This window comes from Moschus berezovskii, chromosome 28 (assembly GCF_049115385.1).
Source record: "Moschus berezovskii isolate FMDL1 chromosome 28, NW_MosBer_1.0, whole genome shotgun sequence".
In the NCBI taxonomy this organism is placed as follows: domain Eukaryota; kingdom Metazoa; phylum Chordata; class Mammalia; order Artiodactyla; family Moschidae; genus Moschus; species Moschus berezovskii.
Genome location: NC_142487.1, coordinates 17,162,144 through 17,185,164, shown reverse-complemented (window position 1 = coordinate 17,185,164; position 23,021 = coordinate 17,162,144). Strand labels below are relative to the sequence as shown.

General features: G+C 54.9%; 1 protein-coding gene across 3 annotated transcripts in view; it reads left to right on the top strand.

Annotated features, from left to right (window-relative positions):
* The first annotated feature begins 276 nt into the window (after window positions 1-276).
* The window catches only part of SMAD7 (SMAD family member 7), a 29,823-nt gene continuing 7,078 nt past the window's right edge, over window positions 277-23,021 (top strand). The window contains exons 1-3 of one of the 3 annotated variants that reach the window (XM_055417335.2): window positions 277-2,511; window positions 3,843-3,896; window positions 9,426-9,497. In XM_055417335.2, coding sequence (XP_055273310.1) covers window positions 1,899-2,511; window positions 3,843-3,896; window positions 9,426-9,497 — 739 coding nt within the window. In that variant the 5' untranslated portion in view covers window positions 277-1,898. Of the gene's footprint in view, window positions 2,512-3,842; window positions 3,897-9,422; window positions 9,498-23,021 lie in introns of all 3 variants that reach the window. The other 2 variants (XM_055417333.2, XM_055417336.2) reach the window with 2 other exon arrangements.

Below are 23,021 nucleotides of genomic sequence, written 5' to 3'. Positions count from 1 at the left end.
GGGGGGGGTGGTGAGCTGGGAGGGGGGGAGAAATAGCTTTTAGAAACCCGATCTGTTGTTTGCGAAACACAATCGCTTTTTTTTTTTTTAAAGCGACAGGGTGTCTAGACGGCCACGTGACGAGGCCGGAGCCGGGCGCGCCACTGCGCAGTGGAACCAGCAGAGCAGAGGGCCCCGGGGAGGGGCGGTCGGGGCGGGGAGGAGGCGGCGGCGGCTGGGGGGCGGGGGAGGGAAGGGGGAGGAAGGGGGAGGGAAGGGGGCGGGGGCGGGAGGCCTTGCGGGAGGCGGCGAGCCCCGGGCACACTCGCTCGCCTGCTCGGCGCACGGAGGAGCCTGTCCCCGAGCCGCGCCAGCCGAGCCAGCCGGGCGCCGTGCTCGGTCCGCTCGCCGCGCCGGAGAGAGCTGCCCGAGACAAGAGCCAGCCCGCCGGCGCCGAGCTGCCGAGCGCCCGGCCCAGGAGCCCCTGAGTGCGGCGAGGCGAGCCCCCGGCGGCGGCAGAAGGACCCGAGTGCCAGGAGAGGGCGGACGGGGGGACAAGGAGGCTCCCGGCCGCGACGAGGAGAGTCTCTCGGAGAAGGCGGCGTGAGGGACAACCGGGGCCTCCAGCCGCCGCAGCCGAGTCGGGGCGAGCAGCCTTTTACGGGGAGCCCCGGCGGCCAGCCGCAACCCGGGGAGGGGGCGCCGGCGGCCCCCGCGCTAGAGAGCAGAGGGCGAGAGCGCGCCGCCCGCCAGGGGCCCGCCGCGGCCGCCGCGCCGCCCTCCCCCGCGCTGTCAGCCCCGCGGGGCGCAGCCGCCGCCGCCGCCGCAGCATCTTCTGCCCCTGCGCCCCCGCCAGCCCCAAGGAAGTCCCCGCGGACGACCGGGGCCCCCGGGAGCGCAAGAGGAAAGGCCGGAGACTCCTCTAAACCACCCAGATGCGAAGGATTGAAGCAGCCTAGCCAAAGCTTTCTGTGGATTAAAAAAATATATATAGGATTTTTTTTTTCTTGGCAGAAGAAAAGGAGAGGAAGACCAGCGGGGCTCTGCAAAGAAAAAAGGGGGATGTAACTCGTGGATACGTTTTTTTTCCACCCCTCAAACGTCTCGTTCTACTTTGTAAACATTTTCTTTTTTAAAACCCCAGCTCCAGCCGGACGCCCCCAGACCTCCGTGGTGCGAGGAGGTGGTGTTTTTCATTTGGGGCTTTGCATGTTTGGTTCTTAGATTTTGAGAGCGCCTCCTTATTTCGCCAGACATCTCATGTGGGGTGAAGTCCACTCAGCCCCCTCCCCCGAGTCTTCGTGTGCACGGAATTCAAGGAGATCCGGTTACTAAGGATATAGAGGAAAAAAATAAATCGCGTGCCTGCTTTTTTTTTTTTAATTGCTTCTCCCCACCCCCAAATTAAGTTGCTTAGCAAGGGGGAAAGAGGCTTTTTCCTCCCTCCAGCAGCCCTGCCGAACGCCTTTCGTTTTTTGCCGCCGAGGATCTTCCATGTAGGCAGCCGAGGCTGGCGAGCCCGACACTCGGGAGCCGCTGCGGGGGGGCCTCTTTTTGGGGAGGCGCCGACCCGGGTAGGCTTCGCCGCCCCCAGGGAAGCGGCGGCCGCGTTCCTCCGGGGTGCGCCGGGGCCCGAGAGCGGCGCACGGCGCGGGCCGCGCGGGGTGGGGCAGCCGGAGCGCAGGCCCCCGAGCCCCGGCGGGCGCCCCCGGGCCCCCGCGCGCTCTCCGGCCTCCGGGAGACTGGCGCATGCCACGGAGCGCCCCTCGGGCCGCCGCCGCTCCTGCCAGGGCCCCTGCTGCTGCTGCTGTCGCCTGCGCCTGCTGCCCCAACTCGGCGCCAGACTTCTTCATGGTGTGCGGAGGTCATGTTCGCTCCTTAGCCGGCCAACGACTTTTCTCCTCGCCTCCTCGCCCCGCATGTTCAGGACCAAACGATCTGCGCTCGTCCGGCGTCTCTGGAGGAGCCGTGCGCCCGGCGGCGAGGACGAGGAGGAGGGCGCGGGGGGAGGCGGAGGAGGAGGCGAGCTGCGGGGAGAAGGGGCGACGGACGGCCGGGCGCATGGGGCCGGCGGCGGCGGCGCAGGCAGGGCTGTCTGCTGCCTGGGCAAGGCGGTGCGAGGTGCCAAAGGTCACCACCATCCGCACCCCCCAGCCGCGGGCGCCGGCGCGGCCGGGGGTGGCGAGGCGGATCTGAAAGCGCTCGCGCACTCGGTGCTTAAGAAACTGAAGGAGCGGCAGCTGGAGCTACTGCTCCAGGCCGTGGAGTCCCGCGGCGGTGCGCGCACCGCGTGCCTCTTGCTGCCCGGTCGTTTGGACTGCAGGCTGGGCTTGGGGGCGCCCGCCGGCTCGCAGCCGGCGCAGCCGCCCTCCACCTACTCGCTCCCCCTCCTGCTGTGCAAAGTGTTCAGGTGGCCGGATCTCAGGCATTCCTCGGAAGTCAAGAGGCTGTGTTGCTGTGAATCTTACGGGAAGATCAACCCCGAGCTGGTGTGCTGCAACCCCCATCACCTTAGCCGACTCTGCGAACTAGGTAAGAAGTTGATCCGCGCCCACCCGCCCTCACCCCCGCACTCAGGTGTAGGGAAGAAAAGCCCGATTGGGCTGTGGGTTAGTGCAGCCACCTCGCCGGAGGAGTGTGTCTACATTTCCTCCTGGGAGGAGATTTGGGGGACAAAGGTGGAGAGGGGACCCGGGGAAACTGGAAAGGCATTCCCTCGGGGTTCCCTTCCAGTTTTCTCTCCTCGGTGGCCCCAAGGGCGCGCGGGGGGTTGCCCTCTGGGCCCTACTCATTCATGACCATATTCTGCAGACATGGGGTTATTTCCTGATCAGCCAAGGGGGTGCAGAGAGAAGTGGGGGGGGGTCACGCCTCCCCCGCACAGAGAGCGGCGGTGAGGTGTGTGGCCGACTTGGATTCGGTCCAAGCCCGCCAAGGAAGGCTCGGAGAAGCCGTAGTAAAGGCTGGAGAGGAAGGCTCCCCTTTAGGAAGGGAGGGGGAGCGTCACGTCGGGCGCAAGGGACCAGGAGCCTGCCCTGGCTGGCGCAGCTTTGGGTTTTGAGGCAGAGAGAGCAGAATAGGAGGCCGAGCTGGATACCTGCTCCCAGCTCCGCCAGCCCGGGGTGAGAGAACCGGCAGTCAGGGGAAGTTGGGTGCCCCCTACTTTCTTCCAGCGCAGGAGAGAGAGAGCAGTGTAACCGACCGTCGGATGGTTTGCCCCCACACTACTGAGTTGGGCCCTGGGCTCCTCAGTTGAGACCCCGGGGTCCTTCTCCTTTATGCTCCCAGCCTTCTCCATTGCATCCCTTTTCTCTGCCTCTTTGTGCGGGGGCGGGGTGCACCTCTGGCGCCCACCGATCCAAGTTCCCCAGCGCCCTTGGGGTGCACCTTCCGGGGGAGCTGGGCCAGGGGGAAGCCCGTGTTCCCCGCGCGGGTGCGGGGCGCAGCGGCGGCGGTGGAGATGAACTGCGCCCCGCGGGGGAGGACGGGTCGGGGCGGGGGCCTGAGGGGCGGAGGGAGCAGGGTCTGAAGTTCTGGGACGCGAAGTTGGGGGTGGGGGCTTCGTCGCCCCCCGCCCCGTGAACTGCGACGTGCGGCGGCCGAGCCGGCGGTTTGCAGCCGGGCCGGCGGAACGCGGCGGCGGCGGCCGCAGACGTGGAGGAGCGCCGCGCCGAGGCTGGCGCCAGGCGGCCTCTTTTGTTTATCTGACAGCTAAATATCAAGGCAATCACCGCCTCGCGGCCCTGCCTCCAACCCCCACAGCTAAGACAAACAGTTGGGCTAAAAGAATGCCTCTGTTATCACAAGTTTCTATCTCTCTCTCAGGGCTCAGCCTTCATTTTCTCTTTCTTTTTTAATTCCAGAGTCTCCCCCTCCTCCTTACTCCAGATACCCGATGGATTTTCTCAAACCAACTGGTGAGTAGCTGATTTTAAAAATATCCTTCCTGTCTTAAGTTAGAAATGGAGGCTGTAGAACGCGGATTTGTGTGTCTAGGCAGCGGCTTGGGGAGACGCTGGACTTGCCCTGAGGTAGTTACAGGTTTCCTCTGTTGGCAGTTCGGTGGATTTTTTTTCTTCTTTTTCTTTTTTTGTTGTGACTGGAGCTGGAGGTAATGTGTGTGTGTATACATATATGTCTTTCTTTTTGCAAAGATGTTTCTTAGGTATGCTTTCCATTTTGTTCCTTTTTTCTTGTACTTGCACTCCATAACCCAAGCTGGCTCAACTCAACGCATGGACTCTGGTCCATGCAGGTCTAGGGAGCCAAATGGGACAGGGTGATGGGAAACGTGGTAGACTCTGTGAGTGCCAGAAGTATCAGTGGGGAGATTGGAGAGCCTAATGGGAGGGAAGACTTTGTTTAGAAAAGTGCAGAGATGACCTCGGTTTGGGACAAGAGAAAAGAAAGTTTAAGGAGTAAAGGCAACAGCCCCCTCCCCGCCCCTGGTTTTCTCAGAATTCCTAGTGGGGGCCATAAAAGTGTTTAGCATAGTTCTGCCTGCCTGTCGCTTTGTCACTGGATGGCATTCGGCCAGGGCAGAAGCCCCACTTGAGGCTGGCACCAGCCCTGTTGCGTTTGTCTGCATTCAACTTCTGGCTGGCAGTGTAGGGAAGGGAGGAGGGACCGCCGAGCTGGGAGGCAGCTCTGATGGACCCTTGTTTCCTGGAGCCCCTTCTTACAGGGGGGAGGTTCCTGTGCCTGCAGATCTGAGTTCTAACTGTGGTCTCTGCCGGTGCCTGAGAAATGCAGCACTTGTGACAGTCTTATTTTGCCAGGGTTCTGGGAGAAGGAGAAATGAAGGGTTGGGCCCCATTTCCCTCTTGGAATTCTACAGGTCCTTCTGCCTCGTGAGTTTTGGCTGTTGGGCCTTTCCCCCCACTAATTAAAAGTTTTGCTGGGGCGTTGTCCTAAATTAAATACTTTAATGAATGGTGTAAGCGAAGCCCATGGTCTCCAGCCAGCCCTCCCTGACTCCACACTCCCTCCAGTCGGAAGGCGTTGCTGCTTGCCTGGTGCCTGTCTAATAAGTGGCCTGCGAAGCATATGATATTTTGCTTTCGATTTACAAAACACCAGATAAATGGTCATTAATGAGGAGATAAACCAGCTCTGTATTTGTAACAAACGTTAACTGAGATTACCAAGGTCTGTTTTCTCTAAGATGTAACTTTACTGGGTTTTTGGCATCAAGACTCAAGAATTCTTTTATGAGCTTAGTCCTCCAAGGGGCCCTCTCTCTCCTGCTTTTTGTTTTTCCTTCCATAGTCTTCGAATGTGGAGGTTTTCTTTAAAGGAGAGGGAGAGAGAGGCCAGTCATCTTGGCCCCAGGGTTAAAGATGACTGGGGGAACTGTTTGGAGAGAAACTTCCTAAAACCATAGGAAAGAAGGCCCACGTTCTGTTGGGTTTCCTGCAGAGATAGTGGGACAGCTCTGTCCACCGGATTCAGGCAGTCACCATCTCAGGCCAGGACCTCATTTTCAGCGAGTGGAGTGATATATTTATTCATTAGCAAGTGTTGACATTAGGTAGCAGAATGTGTGTAAACAGAGAAGCCACAAAGACAGGAATGCCCCATTTCCAAGGGGGAGAAAAGTTCTCCGGATCAGCCAATAGGAAGTGATTAACCTGCCAATCGGAAACTCAAACAGCTGGTTACTCACCCAAAACGTTTGTGTAAAACAAAACAACAACAACAAAACAAACAAAAAAGTAGCCCCCCCCCCAAACCCAGAAAACCCTGAAATAAAAAAAGTAATAAAAAGTACCATCCTGCTGTAAGGACAGGAGGGTGCAAATAGGTGAAGCCCCCATGGGACTCTCCTGACACACTGGAGGACAGCCAGGGCTGGCTTTGCTGGCTGCTGTGGCCAGGGGCATTGAGGTCAGCCACACAGATGAGATGCTGCTCCAGGTTTCCCTTTGCCTTGTACGTTGCAGAGAGTATTTGGCTGGGGAATTTAGATCAGCTGCTCACACTGTAAAGTTTCCGAGTCCAGGTTGAATTTTTGGCCTTGGGTTACTAGGTGAGAACCAGCCATAAGGTTTACAATGGAACGTTATTAAAATCTTAACCAGTTGCACACCTAAGGGAATCTCTTCTGCAAAGTCTCCAGCGTGGGCAGAGGCAGTGGGGAGAGGCTGGGGCCTAGTCCCCCTGCAGCCTTTGGAGGAACTGGTGGTCGTGGTTTAGTCATTAAGTCGTGTCCAGCTCTTGGCGACCCATGGACTGTAGCCCGCCAGGCTCTTGTCCATGGGATTTCCCAGGCAAGCATACTGGAGTGGGTTGCCAGTTCCTTCTCCAGGGGATCTTCCTGACCCAGGGATTGAACCTGCATTGTAGGCGAAGTCTTTATGGAGTGAGTCACCAGGGAAGCCTTTGGAGGAATGCCAGGGCTAAAAGTTTGGGAGTTCCATTTTGCTATGGTTCAAGCCATTCCACTGCGGCCTCTGGGATGGCCTGGTTTTGGTAGACCTGATTGCTAGGTGGTTCGAAGTCAGCAGGATCTTCTGGGAAGGGGTGCTCGCCATGGCTGAAGGAAGGAGCAAGGTGTCTGTGACATGAGGCTTTCAGAAGTCATGGCACCCTTATCACACCAGGAGTGAGAGCAGGTTATTAGAATGAGATCCCAGTTTATGGAGTGGGGATGCTGTGTGGGCTCTGCTTCCTGTTTCCTCTGTATCTGAAGGTCTGAACTATTTGAAGAATGTCTTGGGGTGGGAGGGGGGCTGATGTTCCTGGGTATATGCTCCTTGCTTAGGCCAGGGACCCCAGTAACCAGTGCCTCTTGGCAGATCAGGCCTCCAAAGCCTAGTTGAGAAGTCTGAGGCCTTGCTCTGCACTTACTTTTTAAACTCAGGCCACTCTTTTCCAGGCCTGCTTTTAAATCTAGAAATGATCGAAGCTGTTAGATGATGCATTCATTCACTCTACAGGCCTGATGATGTGCCTGCCTGAAATGCACTGATGATTCCAGTGCACCGGTTTGTCCTGTAACCAGGGCTGTGGGTTGGGGCAGAGCTTAGGGTATAGTGGTGGGCGGGGGGACTCCTCTGTGCCAGAAGGTACTTAGGAGGCTCAGAACTAAGTTGACAAAACGATGCTGGCTGTTGGGAAACCATTCTTTGAGAGAAGAGGGGTCCCCAGCTTTGTCACCTTGTATCCCTTGCGGCAGCTCATTCCAGGCACGCGTCTTCAAGGGCTCTCGTGCTGCTGGGAGAGGGAAATGAGTCTCCCACAGAACCCAGCACTTCTGGGGAGCAGGGGACACAGCAGAAGCTGACGCCCTGACTCGGGAGAGCTATCACAATGAAGCTCTTTTTTTTTATGGATGGAGGTGTAGCCTCTTGGCCCTTTACTAGCCTGGCAGGACCTAGATGATGCTGAGGACTGTCTCAGCCTGACTGCCTGCTGGGGAGGAGAGGGCTGAACCCTTGGGTAGGGCCCAGCTCACCGGTGGGCCCTTGGGCTACTTGGTGGCGCCTCAGTTTACCTGGCTGCATGCCAAACAGGTATAAATAAGCCTTGCTCCTTCACAGAGGTGGTAGGGAGACCTAATTAATGTTTGTAAATCCCGCCTGAGATCAAAGGCCCCGCACAAAGGGCAGAGCGCCATTTCATAGAAACGCTTGTGGTTGCCGGTGTGGAGCTGGCTTACCTTTGATCTGAGACCGGCTGACAGCCCTGATCGCCGTCCCAGCTCTACCCCGAGATGCCGGGCCCTTCCTTTGAAACACACCTTGCCCCTGGGATTCAGCCAGCCAGAGCTGGGGGCAGTGGGGGCTGGCCAAAATCATCGTGTTTCAGTGTGGGGGTGTCTTCCGTTTCGGGGGGGAGCCTGACTCTCCATCAGGGGGAAGGCCATCAGAGTGCAGGGTATACACTCTTTAACCAGCAACTCCATTTCCTGCCTGCCCCTATTGTTTTCCATTTGATTAAGTGTATCCTGTAACACTGTATATTCCTGTTAGGAATTAAACTTTACCCTGATAAAATGAGATTACCCACATGGTCTTTTCTGTCTCCCCTGCCTATGCTGCCACTCCTCAGCCCACCTTTCCCCTGCGGAGAAGAATTCTTGGAAAGTTGTTCTTCCAACCTGAGAGAGAATGCAAGAGCGGGATTAGAGAGTGAACCTGAGACTTGGGGTGGGGTGGGAGGGGGCAGGCCCAGCCCCAGCCCCTTTTTACCTAGGGAATGGAGACAGCTGCTAGGTCCCTAGAGTGCTCCATGGTTCCCTGCCTCTGGGTTCCTCTTTCCCTTGGCTTCCTATTTGCCGACTTGGCTAAGCGGTTCCAGTGGGAAACTGGTAATGGAACTCCATGGACATCCTGCTAGTGACCTGGAGAAGGAGGGTCTGGGATTTGCACCATCTGACCCGGTGTGACTGCTTTGGAGCCAGGACGCACGCTCCTTTCCTGAGCTGGCCTTTCTCTGTGCATTTCCTAAGTTTGGCATTGGCAGTGATGCCCGATACACTTACGGGGTCTTGTGTGTTTTTGTTTCATGGGACTAATTAGTTGTGGTTCATAGCCATTATTTTTTGTTTTAATTGCTTGGAGGGAGGTTGTGGAGTCTATTTCTCGGCTGGAATCATCATTATCCTCATTAACGTTTAGGTCACTATGTTGAGCCCCTGAGGGTGACAAAGACATTGAAGAGAAGGTTATAGACTAGTTCAGGCAGACAGGATCTGAAGGGAAAAGATCGGGAGAGACAGCGGGAGGCAGCTCCGCAAGGGCTGGGTGCCAGAAAGAGTTTCATAGGGATGGACGGCAGGGAGCCTTGCAGGTCTGGGGTTGCCCGGGAAGGTTTCCACACATGGGAAGTTTTTGGATGAGGTCTGGAAGGAGCTGGGAGCCTTGCTGAGAATGCTCTCTGTTCTCTTGAGGGGGCCTCACCCTTCTTTGAGTTGTACTTGAGATTTTCTTGCACTTACTCTATCTCTATTAGAAAGGGAAACGCAGTCCCTTCAGCCCAACACCCGTTTCTTCTCAAAGAACTGGGAAGTCTGTAAACAGTTGAGAGTGGTGGCGAGGGCCACTGGATCCAAGCAAAGAGGCCATGCCCTTGATCTTGCCCCGAGAAAGGTGGCTGGGAGAGAACCCGGGTCTCCTTTGTTTGACCTTGGGAACTACCTGGTTTCCTCAATGGGGGACTTGCAATAAAAGAAAAAAAATTCCAGCCAGTCTGTGATCGAGTCTGACTTGATGAATGATTAACTGGCTGCCTGGAGCCCAGACGGGTGACAAGGTGCTGTGGTCTGTCTCATGATGGGTAGCAAAGCCTGAGCAGCGCATTAATAATCAGCATCGCGGCTGGGAGTCAGCTGTTTGGAATGTGTGGTTTCTCTTTAATGCTGCTTAGAATGTGCTTAAAAATTAATCTTGGTGTACCTATTTATTTGTGTATTTATTTCTCTTTCCTTCTCAAATCCACAGCAGACTGTCCAGATGCTGTGCCTTCCTCCGCTGAAACAGGGGGAACGAATTATCTGGCCCCTGGGGGGCTTTCAGGTGAGACACTTTTCTCTTATGTTCCCGGGGATTCCAAGGCCTCCTGAAATGACAGGAGATTTTGGAGGACCGGAGGTGGCCTTCTGCCACCCCAGCTGGTCTGGAGTTAATCCGCGCTTTTATGTGCGTTAAACTGGACGTATCTGCGCTGACTCCCGTCGCCCTTCAGCTCGGGGTTCTGGGCCTGCCGCGTAGATGTGGAGATGGGGGCCCCGGGTGTGGGCTGTGTTTCTCGGTGGTTGTTGAGCCGCTCCCAGCTGGAGGGGCCTCTCTCTGGTGCTCTTGATTCTGGGGTTTAAGCTCTTCTCTTGCCCTCAGTGCATCAGGTGCCTTGAAGGGAAGGGATCCGCCTTTTGGAAACTTGTAGAAGACAGATCCTGGGTGAAGGATGGGGGTTTAGAGAAGACAACCTCGGTGCTTCTCTGCCCATCCTGCCTCCCGGGCGAGCTTCCGGCCGGAGTCTACAGTGCATGTTGGGGTTGGATGGATGGGTCACTGCAGATAGTAGGCGCTGACACTGAGCCAGCAGGGAAGGTGTCCCTCAGGGCCCACAGGTGTGAGCGAGGGGCCTGGAATTTGCCCTGGCTAGAGGGTTATGGAATTGGGTGAGGGGCACTGGGTAGCCTAAGCATCATTGTCCCTGAGAGATGGGAGAAGAGAGGGATAAACTTGGAGAGATGCTCATTACCAATGTAAGTGGGAGACATTTCCATTTTGTTCTAAAGACGTCCTGTTTCCACCTGCTTTTCCCACCCCAGTATGCATGCCATCACAGGATTTTCTAACAGCTAGCTAAAGCAAGAGGGAAAGTAACCTGGGGGAGAAAAGAGAAGATCCAGTAGAGTTCTGGACATTTGCCTTTGGGACGTTTGTGTAGGTAGGATCGAGGCAGCTCAGATGGAAGCTGTAAAACGCTTCTAACTGGTCAAGTGTCACTTAGTCTTGGCTCCTGCCAGCCAGCTCCCGCTGCAGGAATTGATGTTGCCGAGAATGTCTTCAGGGAGACCCTCGTTTGTTTTGATTTCAGGGCAGTATATACTCTGGCTGTTATCTGAGACAGAGGGTATTGTTTACTCAAAGCTCCTAATGAGAGCTGAACAGGATAAAAGAGGAACCCAGAGAGGGCAGGGGGCTAGGGGGCGTGAGGATGAGCGTGGACCATGGTGGTGGAGGGATGGAAGAATATACAGGGATGTGTGAGTTGTGTCTCTTCTGCTTTCTAAGGCTGAGAGGGTTCCGGAAAGAAAGAAGGCCAAGGAGGAGGAGAGGGTCTGGGCAAAATCGCGCACTCAGGATGTTGTTAGACGGTTTTATCTTTTAAATCCTGAATGTGCAGGAGGAGTCCCAGCCCCTCTGAACCACATGAAATAAGCAAGGGAAGTGGTAGCTTTTGAAAGGGGTCTTTTCGGAACGTTTGTCTTCTTGATAACATCTTGTCTGTCTCCTCTGCTGGAGGAAGTGACGACACCCGCCTGGGCCACCAGCCTCCTTTCCTGGCCCCAGAGCCAAACAGTGTGACAGAGTAGCCCCTTCTGAGATGGGTGGGCTTCCGAGAGTTTTTCTAGTCCTGGAAAGAAACTGGGGGTAAAGCAATGATGAACCCCCCAGCTCCCAGCCCCCATAGTAACTGCAGCCGTTTCAGTGAACAAGGAGCTGCTAGGAAGCAGTGCTTGTCTCTGAAGGGCGAGCATGGTTCAAGGGAATTGCAAAAGGAAAAAAAAGTGATGGGGGGGCTCCACATGAAAGAGCATTTGTTTTGAATTTTAGCTCTTGATTTACTAATTCCCAAGGCTTCAAAGTTTGAGCTCTTTCTTCTTTCCGTTCAGAGTTGGAGCGGTTTATTAATAATGTGCTGTGGGGGGAAATTGAAGAAACTGTTTCTTGGGTTGTTGCCAGTGGTTTGGGGGTATCTGGAGGGGAGGCGATGGACGCTGAGAAAACCCAGGGCTCCCATCTCTGCAGTGAGAATGCCCCCCCAGCTCCCCACCTTCGGCAAAAGATGATTGTAGTGGCCCAGGTCCAAGGTGGAGGGTTTTGCAAATGGAGAATGCCCAAACCTCCTTTCCAAGAAGTTGATCTTTCCATGGGGGGTGGTAGGAGTGGGGGTGGCCAGGATGAGGCCAGTTGGGGGGGGTGCGTTGGCTGAATGAGGCAGGGCTGGGTAGGGGAAGAAAGAAGGCTGGAGAGGGCGTGCCTGCCGTGCTGAGGGCCAGGCCAAGTGGGCATCACAGTGGGGAGCAGCGAAAGCGCCCACACGCCCCTGCCCCCACCTCCCCCTGGAAATCACCTCTCTGAGTGTCTCTTTCACAGGCCCCCGTGTGCTGTTTTCCTTCCTGTCCTGCCCTGGCTGAGAGCAGGCTTAATGAATGGGGCTCAGTTTAGGGTGGGAGGAAGGTCGGCAGCGGGAGCCAGGGCTTGATTCTCTTGGCAGGGGAAGAAGGGAAAGAAAAAACAGTGGTGTGAAAACGTGGTGCTGTGGGGGTGGGGGTGTGCTCGAAGGCACGCCCCTCCTGAGATGCCGGGGTGACTCCAAGGCTGGCCCTTCCCTTTCCTGCGAGGAAGGGGAGTGGGCGGGCAGGCGCGCTGGGAGCCGGCCCGCTGGCTGCAGGTTGGAATTCCAGCCGCGCAGCGCGGGGCTGGCCGGTGAGACACAGACCCGGGCCTCTGGGACTCGGCGAAACAGACCCCACCCCTGCAAGTTTCCTCAGTCTGGGAAAACGGCACACATTTTTAGAAGGCTGTGACTCGGTTCCAGGAGATTGTACTTTCATTTCTGACAGCCAGCTCTTTGAGACAGATGGATTGCTCGGTGCATGGTTGTGTGTGTGTGTGTGTGTATGTGCGTGCGTGTGCGCGCATGCACGCGTGTGTGTGGGCTGCAGACGTACAGATAGACAATCCTGTGCACACACACATGAGCAGGCAGATGCCCGTGGGCAGGCTCTGGGTAGGCCTGGGTCCCTCTTAGGGGCGTCGGTGAACGACAGACAGCTTCTCCTTGAGGATGTGTGCTTGGGGCCCGGGGAGTGTTTATGGACTGGTTCTGAATCGTGATCGTAGGTGTGGTACTTCTTGAAAGACGTGTAGAACAAACCCTGTTGTTGGCATGCATCCTGGACCAGGCGTCCCCACCTTGGAGAGGTCTGACATCGATGGGAAGCTTCTGGGTTCAGCTTGGTGGTGGAAATGGAAAGGATTTACTTGCAGAGCTTTCTCTGTATCACTGGTAATTGAAAGCATGCGTTTGAAACTGTCATCTTTTCAGCCTCCATCTGCAGTTTGGGGGTGGGTGGGGGAGCTTTCATTCAACTTGTCTGCTGTCCTGATTTGGGGCGGGGAGGTGGGGGTGTTGAAGGAGTACCACCTCACTTGTGAGTTCTAGATTGTTCAGCTGCAGACCCTTCATATGTTGATGTCTGAAGCTGGGTGGGCCTCCCTGGTGAAGGGCAGGGATTGGAGGCCAGTGTCGTTCATCATCATTTAAACTTGAAAATGGGGCCTCCCAGGTGGCACTCATGGTAAAAGAACCCACCTGCCAATGCAAGAGGCGTAAGAGATGCTGCTTTGATCCTTGGAGGAGGAAGTGGCAACCCACTCCAGTATTCTTGCTTGGAGAATCCCATAGACAGAGGAGTCTGGCAGGCTACAGCCCATGGGGTTACAGAGAGTTGGACATGACTGAAACAACTTAACAAGCAAGCAAAAGTTCAAAAACGGTGCCACTTTCGAGGAGGGCTTCCCTGATAGCTTAGTTGGTAAAGAATCTGCCTGCAATGCAGAAAACTCCTGGTTTGATTCCTGGGTCGGGAAGATCCTCTAGAGAAGGGGTAGGCTACCCACTCCAGTATTCTTGGGCTTCCCTTGTGGCTCAGCTGGTAAAGAATCTGCCTGCAGTGTGGGAGACCTGGGTTTGATCCCTGGGTTGGGAAGATTCCCCTGGAGAAGGGAAAGGCTACCCAGTCCAGTATTCTGGCCTGGAGAATTCCATGGACTGTATAGTCCATGGGGTTGCAAAGAGTCAGACACGACTGAGCGACTTTGACTTGGAGGAGGGAGGTGGGAGGCAGTGGAGACCTAGTACGGATGTGTCTTGGGTAGGGGGCTGAGTGAGCCCTCTCTTGCCTGTGCAAAACCATGCTCGTTGGAGACACGGTTCTACCAGCCCAGGGGAGGCCCGCTCCTTTACCAGGGTCTTCAGATCCATGCATCGCTTCTAGTTCTGGGTGACGCGAGTGCCCTTAGGCCAGCATCCATTCCAGGAATGGTTCTTTCCTCTTCTTTGATGCCTGCTGGCGTCTCTGAGAGTCTCAGAGGAGAGTCTTCAAGAACACCTGGATAATATGAAACCGTGGTCCTGGCTCCATCCACCGTCAGCTTGGGCCCAAACCAAGTAGCTTAGGCAAGAGCGTTCCATCCTGTTTTTAAGGAACGTTTTTCAGCTGCGTTTGTTGTCTGGTTGGGAACAGTGATGGCAAACTGGGAATTTGGCCTGGCTGCCTATGTGTGTGTGTATGTTTTAATGTCTCCTTCCTGTGCCTGGAAACAGGCAACTTGCGGTTTCTCTGGTGTCTCTAATGCCATGGGGGGTGGGGTGGGGGTGGGTTGAGTTCATCCAAGTGGCCAAGAGCATGGGCTTTGGGGTTGTCAGATGGAGCAGCCCATGTGACCGTGAGCAAGCCCCTTATCTACCCACTCCCTTTCCTTCACACCACTGTGAGGAGTGACAGTGGATCTCTGGGGACCCACATGTCCCCTAGTGCCAACCTGATGACTCAGGCCCAGGCCAGCTCACCTGGTGCACACCCAGTGAAGACCAGTCACAGACAGCAGCTCAGACTCTTGGCCTCTTCTGCAAGGCTTGAGGTCACGCACTCAACCCTGGAGAAGGGCTCGCTCTTAAACTCCCTTTGTCCTGGAAAGAATGAGGCAGTCAGGCAGGCGTTAAACAGGGTGACAGCATTAAAGTCTCTGGAGCAAATTGGGGCTGCCCTGCTGGCCAGACTAGATGGGCTGCTGCCTCATGCATCCTGTCACCGAGAGAGAACCTGGCCAGCCCGTGGAGGGGGAAGGGGGTCAGGTGAGGGTCAGGTTCCGGTGTATCTCTTGGCTACAGTCTGGGACACTAACCCCCCCTCCCCAAGTAGGCTTTGCCTTAGCAGAGCCCAGCTGTTGGCCTCTGGACCTGAAGAAATGTCAAAGGATTCATGATCCAGTCTGGCTCCCTGGGCTTCTTCCTTGCTGTTGTTCCTGTCCCGCGCCGCTGCCCCCGCATGCAGTGCCCGCATTGACGCTCCCTTCACAGCCGGCGTCTTAACCCAGTGGGAGGAAGAAAAGGCACAGGCAGGGGTCTCCAGACCTGCCTGCGCGTTAGGACCGCTGGAATCTTTCACCTCACAGTCTGCTGGCGCGATCCCAGCATCAAGTGTTTTTTGAGGCTTCCCGGGTGGTTTCAAGGTGCAGACACGATGGGAAGCTTCTGCTGTAGCGGGTAACAGGGTCTCTGTTCCCGTGGGGAGCGTCTCTGGAGGCGTCTCTCGGTTGGCTGTGCGTAGATTCTGTCTGTGCTCCTATGGTGAGGAATTCGAGTGTCTTTGCTTATTGAGCCTTTTCTCAGCTAAGACATTTGCTCCATTGTAGGGGGTTTCCCTGGTGGCTCAGCGGTACAGGATCTGCCTGCCAATGCAGGAGACGTAGGCTCAATCACTGGGTCGGGAGGAACCCCTGGAGAAGGAAATGGCAACCACTCTAGTATTCTTGCCTGGAAAATCCCGTGGACAAAGGAGTCTGGCGGGCTACAGTCCATGGGGTCACAAAGAGTCGGTCCTGATTTAGCAACTAAACAACCGCAAGAAATTTGACAAAATGTATTAACTCTGCCCCTTCCTCCTGTTGGCTTTGCTGTAGCGAAGGACATTGTAAAAGGGACCCTGAGACAGGGTTTCCTTTCAGGATGATGAAGGTGTTCTGGAACTTGGTAATGATGTTGCTCAGCTCTGCGGGTGCTGTCAGTGTCGTTAATGGTAAATGTTATGTGATATGTATCTTGCCACAATCTTAAAAAATAGTGACCTGTGGTAGCTTTTAAATACATGCAAGTATTTAGATGGTGCCTAAGAAATATCGGCTCTGGAGGATAAAACACTGGGAGCTATTGGTGGTAGATACTTATTTCCAAAGCATCTCTGAGGTCTCGCAGGGTGGGGTTATGGGGTGCAGGGAGTGGGGGAGATTGATCAAGGGCCTGTCTCTGTGATTTTTCAACCTTTCCTCTTCCACGCTGGTGGCAGAAAGGAGAGACAGGAAAGTTCCCTGTGGTTCATTTTCCACGGCTGACCTTTCAGCAGGGGAATAAGTCCCCTTCTTCCCTCTCTGCCCCGGACGCTGTTTTCCTCTGGGCAGCCCAGGGTCTGGTAAGCAGCCCTGCAGGGGCTATCTCCCAAAGCCTGGGGTCCTCCTGGCTCCCGCTGGGCAATCTGGACCCCTCCTCTGGTCCTGCTGCCCGAGCCTCTGGTCCATGTGACATCTTCGCCGAGGCTGTAGGGCTGCAGAGGAGGCTAGTGACTCTCGGGAGCCCTGCCTTTGCAGGAGCCCTGTGAGAGGATACTGTACAGTGTGACCACTGGGAGGTCACCACTGGCCCAACCATCTCTCTCGCTCAGTACTGAATGGCTAGCCCAGTCTGGCGGTGTGCCTACTGTCACAGACAGGCTTCCTCTCCGGGCTATTTTCAGCGGGAAGATATTATTAACTGCTGAGGCACAGTTCTCAATTTAGTGGCTAACACACCAAGAAAGCAACTTATTCCCTTGGTGGCGGCCGCTCTACCTAAACACGTTGGCTCATGGCGGGGTGCTGCCCCCAGCCCCCTTCCGTTTCTCCCCGTGGGTATCTGCACCCCCAGCCCACTTTCTGGGGCAGCTGGGACTGTAGATTCAGCAGCTGCCATAGGGAGAAACAAGGCTTTTTCTTAAAGCCAACTCAGAGGTGTAGACAGTGATCGTGGTTTGTATTCTAAGATGGGGAGATCTTTGTGACTGGGATGGGGCACTGCACGGAAATAGGAACTTTCTATGGAGTTTAGGGCAGTTGTTTAAACCAGGGTGATAACTTTCACCTTGGAAGTGAACAGGAAATATTGGGACAAGACAGGAAATTGCATCATTCCTTTTATGAGAAGAACTCCAGAAAAAAGTGGTTCGTGAAAGGTAGTCGCTGCGAGGAGGCCAGCCAGGTTCTGTTTTGTTTTGTTTCTTTCCAGCCCCTTCTTTTCCTTCCACTCTCCGGAGAACTTTTAGGCCATTTTCATTTAAGAAAGAGGCTGTTTGAGAACTTTATGTTATTTTTATTATTTAAATTTAAATTTTTTTTTTTTTTTTTTTTACCAGAAGGGTCACCTTCAGTTGAAATGTTAACAGCAGCCTTATTTCCCGGTTTACTAAAGAATCTTTCGTGACTTTTTCAGCTTCCTTCCCCAAGTGGTGAGCAGCTCTTGGCTGGAAGCGAATTTTGGTTTGGCTGCACAGTTTTCTTCGATGCTGAGCCCCACCCTGTGTCATTAGCTCAGTTTTAACTTGCAAAACACACACACACACAAACAAACATTTTTGGGGGGCAGGGGCTAGGTAGGAATCTACTGATGCCCATAGCCTTTTCACCCCAGCGTGGGCTTCCCTTGACCACGGTGCCTGACACCTCGAAGGCTGGGGCTGCCTGTTTACAAGCTCTGAGCCTCCTTTTGCTCAGGGGGTCCCTGACTTAGCTTCCTGAGTGTCTAGTGCTGGGGTTCTGGTGAGAAGAGGTGGCAGACAGCAGTTCCCCTGGCGCAGCTGTGCCCGGAAGCTGTGCTTTGCCCTGGGGCCTGGGGTATCGTGGCCCTCAGTCACCCAGTAGCTTCCCCCAGAAAGAGGGCTTGTGCAGCCCCGCAGTGGAGAAGGTGGGGTTGTGCTGGGTGTGAAAACAGTTGTCATTTTACTCATCTCTGGGTTTCTAAGTCCCCTCTTTGACAGAGTCATTGTTCTCTGATGGGGGCGGGACATGGGACAGGACCCTGACCTGAGCTGCCAGGGAACCATCTTTAGGATGGAAACCAGGAAGAAAGAGGTTTGTGTGTGGCCGGCTTGCTCCTCCCCACCTCCCCAGCTTTTTTTTTTTTCCTTATTGGGCATTGTTTTGTTTTCATAACACAACAAGGGCCCTGGGGGTGGTGTGTAAAAGCATTGTGGAACACTTGGTGAGGGTAGCATGTCCAGACCGAGCAGGACGCCAAGGCAGAAGGCTGTGGGCAGGTGGTGAGCCCACAGAGGTTGCCTGGCCGGCGCCTGGCTTGGAAACACCTCGCGGGATCAGCCGCAGCTGGCTGGGAAGGAGCTGAGGACAGGGGCTCTCTTCCTGCCTGCGCAGGGAGCCTGGGGCCAGGCCTCAGCCTTTCTGGCTGACCTCTGCCTGGAAGGGACCCTCCCAAATAGGTGGGTTCACACAGGCCGCCTCCTGCCAGTTGTAAGCTGGGGTGGTGGTGGGGGTGGTCAGTGGGGGACCAACTGCTTTGGGAGAAGTCAGCGTGTCCCTGTGGTACAATCACTTAACAGTGATTTGTTGAGCACCTACTGTGTGCCAGGCTCTGCCGGGCACAAAGGATGTAGTTCTTGGACTCTCTGCAGAGGGTTACGGTCCATCTGAAGGCATGAGAATTTGGCAGCGTCCAAGCTGTGGGGTGAGGTGTTGTAAGACACAGCTGAGGTGCAGGGGCGGGCCTGGCGCTGTGCTTTGGTTGTGTAGTCTGTTGAGAGCCGAGATAAAGCAAAAGCTTGTTGATAAACAGAGGTCTGTCTCCCCAGTTCCTGTGTCCGTCCCTGCTCCCCGCTCATCTTGTTGATGGTGAGATAACAGCCCGTAATAGCAGGAGGTAGGGTTGGAGTCCAGACCCTGGCTGTACCTGGGAGCACAGCTGAGCATGCAGGTGGGGGCAGGGGACATCTGGAATGGTAGCCTTTATGTCTTTACAGCCACAGGGGAGGTGGGACGTTTCCAAAGCCCAGGAGTTTGACTTTTCTAACTCTGGTGGGCTTGATTCTCATGAAGGCCATCTGGGGATGCAACACTTGGTTTTTAATTTAAAATCTGACTGTCAAGTCCATATTTGAGTTCCCAGATGGTTTGAGAGACTCTGGCCCGCCTGCGGGTGGGTTTCCACGATGTTATCTAACACCTAGTTACCAAGGGGTTTCATGTTCGCATGCATCCTGCCCTGGCTGTTCCCCTGAGGCCGACTGATGGCTTCTTGGGAGTTCACTGGTTTCGTTTATTCCTTATTGCTCCTGTGTCAAGAGCTGTTTTGGCCTGGGGTTTGATCCTGGACAGTAGGGGAAGGGTGGATTTCAACTCCAGTTTCCCTCTTGCAAAATGGGGAGTTTCTATCTTTTAGACTCAGATCACCAAGCCTGGACTGGTGGCTCTCGTGTTTACTCATTTCTGTGTTGCTTTTTTTTTACTTTTTAACTTGGGGTTAACAGGAACAAAAAAGGACTAAGCCCAGAAAGGACTGTGCTGTCAGTAAACTCGCCTTTCTGCCTTTGCCACCTGGAGTTTAAATCTCCATCGCCCTTTCCCACCTTGTGGTCGGTCTGCTGAAGTTGGCAGGTCTCCTTCTCCAGTAGGCTCAGCGAGCTTCTGGGGCTCGAGAGGGCCAGGAAGCGCTGCCCTGCTCAGAAAGTGCCTGGGGACCTTGCCAGCCCCAGGGCAGCCTCCCAGCCAGCGCTGCCCCTCCCCCTCATTAATCAGTAACCCAGAGGGAAAAGCAAGAGGTGCGTTCTTCCTGTGATCTGGGTGCACAGTACAGTTCTTAAAAATAGATGGGCCCCATCTCCAGCTCAGTGGGATCAGAGTCAAAGCCCCGCTGGGGGTGTTTCCTGGGGAAGAGACCTGGCACTGCGGGGCTTGCAGAGATTCAGAAGCCTCCCTCATCCCCCAGCCCAGTGTTTGTCAGATGCCCAGGAGGGGTTTGGAGAGATTACAGTGGGAGGGAAAGTGCCCACCCTCCAGGTTTCCGTCCTCTGGGCTGAGGTTGGAGGCACAGCCACCAACTGGCTGCATGGCCTTTGCGGAGCCATTTTTGTCCTGGACCTTAGTTTTTTCCTCTACCAAATAAGCCAATGGACCTGGTCCACATGCCCCTTGCAGCACCGAATGGCATCCTGTGATCTGTGATTTTTGGTTCTCGATTGGAAGGTGTGTGAGGAGACCCCTGTTGCTGAGGTGGTGGGTGGCTAATGGCCTCTTCCTTTGGTGAAGAAAAAGACTGCTATTCTTCAGGCTTTTTGGTTTGCAGACTTTCAAGAATGAGTGAAAGCAGAAGGATCATTTCCCCCAGAAAAATGCATATGCATACCAATATTTGCAGGTATTTCCTGGGGTCTTTCCCCCCAGCACCCCCACCGTGGAATCCCCTGTCCTCAAGAAGGCAGGGTGAACTAGAGAGGATTAGAAGAAGCCTGGACTTTCCCCCCAGAAGTGGAATTGTGGTCATTCTGTGTTGGGATTTTGGAGGCAGGGCCATCCTGACTTGTGTTTCTGCATAGATGGATCCCAGATCACTAGGGGCAACCAGGTGGGCTTGAGGCTGAGTTCTGGGGCGGGGGAGTGGGGGGTGGAGTGAGGGGTGCAGTGGAGGAGGAGGGGTGGCCTGGCTCTGCAGTCATCCAAGCCAGACTGGGACCCACATTTATGGGAGGCCCAGAGTCCTCTGAAATGTGGGACACACAGCACAGAGCCACAGGGGGCCTTGAGAAGGGTGGTCCAGGGTGGGGGGACTGGAGACTAAGGGTGGGAGACCCTGCACGGGGTGGGGAGTAGGGGGCTTAGGCCTCAGAGGTGTGCTGGGTGCTTTGGGGGTGAAAGGGCTGAGATCGCTGAGCAGTGAGTGTGTCAAAGCCAGGGAGATTAGATTACGGAGGCAGACAGAAGTAATGATTAACTTTTCCTGTCTGCACACTGTCTCCTCTCTGTCGAACTGTTGTTTTTCCCTGCAAGTACAGTGCGGCCCTGGCCTGGCCCTGCTGTTGGGTTGTAAAGAAAGAAGGAATGAGGGCTGGGAGTGAGCAGGGGGCGGGGAGCCAGGGAGCTGGCCGGAGAGGAAGGCTTTTCCATCAGATCCAGCATTGGAATTTATTGGCCGGAATGCAGTAAATGTTCAAAATGCCATCCCGTCCAACAGTTTTCATAATTGTTATGGAACAAGGGGAGCTGGGGGAGGGGAGGGATGAAAAGGACTTTTGTTTCTTGCTGGATTTTTCCACATCTTCGAACTGTTTCACTACGCTCTAGAAAAAAAAAATCTAGAGTTGAGCTGGAGGAGGGTGGGGGATTGGGTGGGGGCAGGGCCAGTGTCTGAGGCTGGAATACCTTGCAGGGAGCCTGGAGGGTCACTGCGGGCTCCCCAGACTTTATTAAATCGAGGACCACAGCAAAAGCAGCTCCGGCAGAGCCTCCAGACATGCAGAATCAGACCAAAAAACTGCCCTGCACCTCTGGGGGTTGTGTCCTTTTGGAAAATTGGCTTATTCTGCATGTGTTTGTTAAGATTCTTGAACGAGTTAGCCAGCAAAACTTACAAGTGGTCTGTAACAAGAAGAAAATGCAGGGCTTTCTGATGGTTTAAGAGGAGGTTCTTTTTTTGTTGGATTCACATTTGTGGGTGGCTGTGCACCCCTAGTTGAGAATCTTCCTGCGGAATTTGGGGGCGATTTCAGGACCTGCTGCAGGTGGGGATGGGGGTGGGTGAGAATTGTGGGATATTCCCCTCCTTTTTGTGTCTTCCTGGAAGTGACCAGGATCCTCCCCCCAGAGGAGCAGGTCGGTGAGCAGGTGACAACTGTGCAGGCCTGGGGGGCTCTGTGTGTGCAAGTGTGTGAACCCCTTTTCTGAAGGGAGCTGCTGAGTTATGTGGGGAGGGGGGTGATGGTGGGGACTTGGGCGTTGCACCGTGGGATGAAAGAGACTTGAAATTCAGACTTGCAGGATGAGGCTGGATGCACACTAACCAACAGCCAGGGAGGCCCATTTACTGTAAATATTATGAATGGAGTTGGCCGGGCTGGGAGTCCACACCCTTCCTCTGAGGCCTCTGGGAGCCCAGCAGAGCTGGCCTCCTCAGAAGGCAGGCAGCCGGGTACACGCTATAATTTGCATGGCTGAAGGCTGGGGCACAGGAAGCCGAGTCAGCCGGCTGGCGAGACAGATGGGAGCTTTTGATATGTGTGGCTTCCCGCCCCTGCCCGGCGCTACCCTCAATTATATCCTCTGATGGCAAAACACTGCTCTTAGGAGGGACCCCTGGGCTGGGGGGCCTCTGATTTGGGCCATCTGAGGGGCTCTGGGGGGTGGGGTTGGGGCCCATCGTGGGGGAGCAAGGAAGTACATTTTAGCTCTAGTAACTGATTACTCATCACAATTTTTAAGGCACAGTCACGAATCTTCGAGACTAGCAGGATCTGCCAAGTGTGTAAGCTCGGGGAGTTTGCAGGAGGAAGGAGGGTGACGATGAGTGAAAAACTTCAGGGCACCAAGCCCGGTGGGCACTGGAAATAAAATAGTGATACAGGCCACCCTCCCCTGAACACTCACTTCTTCCTGGGGGCCATGAGTGATGAGAGACAGGAAGAACGCAAGTTTGTAACTCTTTGCAGTTAGAAAAAAAAAAAACACAATTGGGTTAGAGATGGACCCCGCCAAATCTGACGCCCATCTCCTTTTCCTTCGGATTTTGTTTTGTTTTTGCTTTATTGTTGCAAATGAAATGCAAAAATGTGCCCCGCTCCTCAAAGTGATTTTCTTAACTCTCCGGAAGGTAGTAAAAATAAATGGAACCCGTGTTGTTTAATACTGAATCTCCCCGAGAGGAGCTGGAGCCCAGCAGAGCCTAAAGGGGGGCCCTCACCCACCTTCCTGTTAGTTGTGGGCAGGTCAGACTGCGACTCTTGACGGGCAAAGCCGCTTGACCAAGGTCACAGAGCAGCGGCTTATAGGCAAAGAAGTCTTTTCACTCCTGGCTTCTTGGTGCGAGGGAGTCGGACCCCACACTTGGGGACAGAGTAGGCATAGCATTTTCAAAGTGGGCTCTGAAGGACACTTGTTTTTCCCTCTGGCATTTGGAGAGGACTGGTGTGGCTTTAGAGGCCTGAGGTGGCTGCCCACCCACAGCTCACACAAGGCTGTATTCTGGCCTTGAACCCAGCTTCCTCTTCAGCAGGGGATGGGTGCCTCCACCTGCCTCCTTCCCCCTCCATTAACATCAGGATGCTAACACCATGCAGCTTCACAGGGTCCCCTCTCTGTGAGCCCCTTTCCATTGGGTGTAAAGTGTCACCCCAGAACCCTTCTCCCATTTGGGGTGAGGTGGGGGTCCGGTGAGGTGTGGTCTGCATTTTCTGAGCACTTGGAGAACCTCCGAGATGATGCGCCCCCTAAGAGTTGAGAACCTTCATTGTGGCTGCTGGCCAGGCCCTAACCTCTCACGGACTTCTAGCAAAT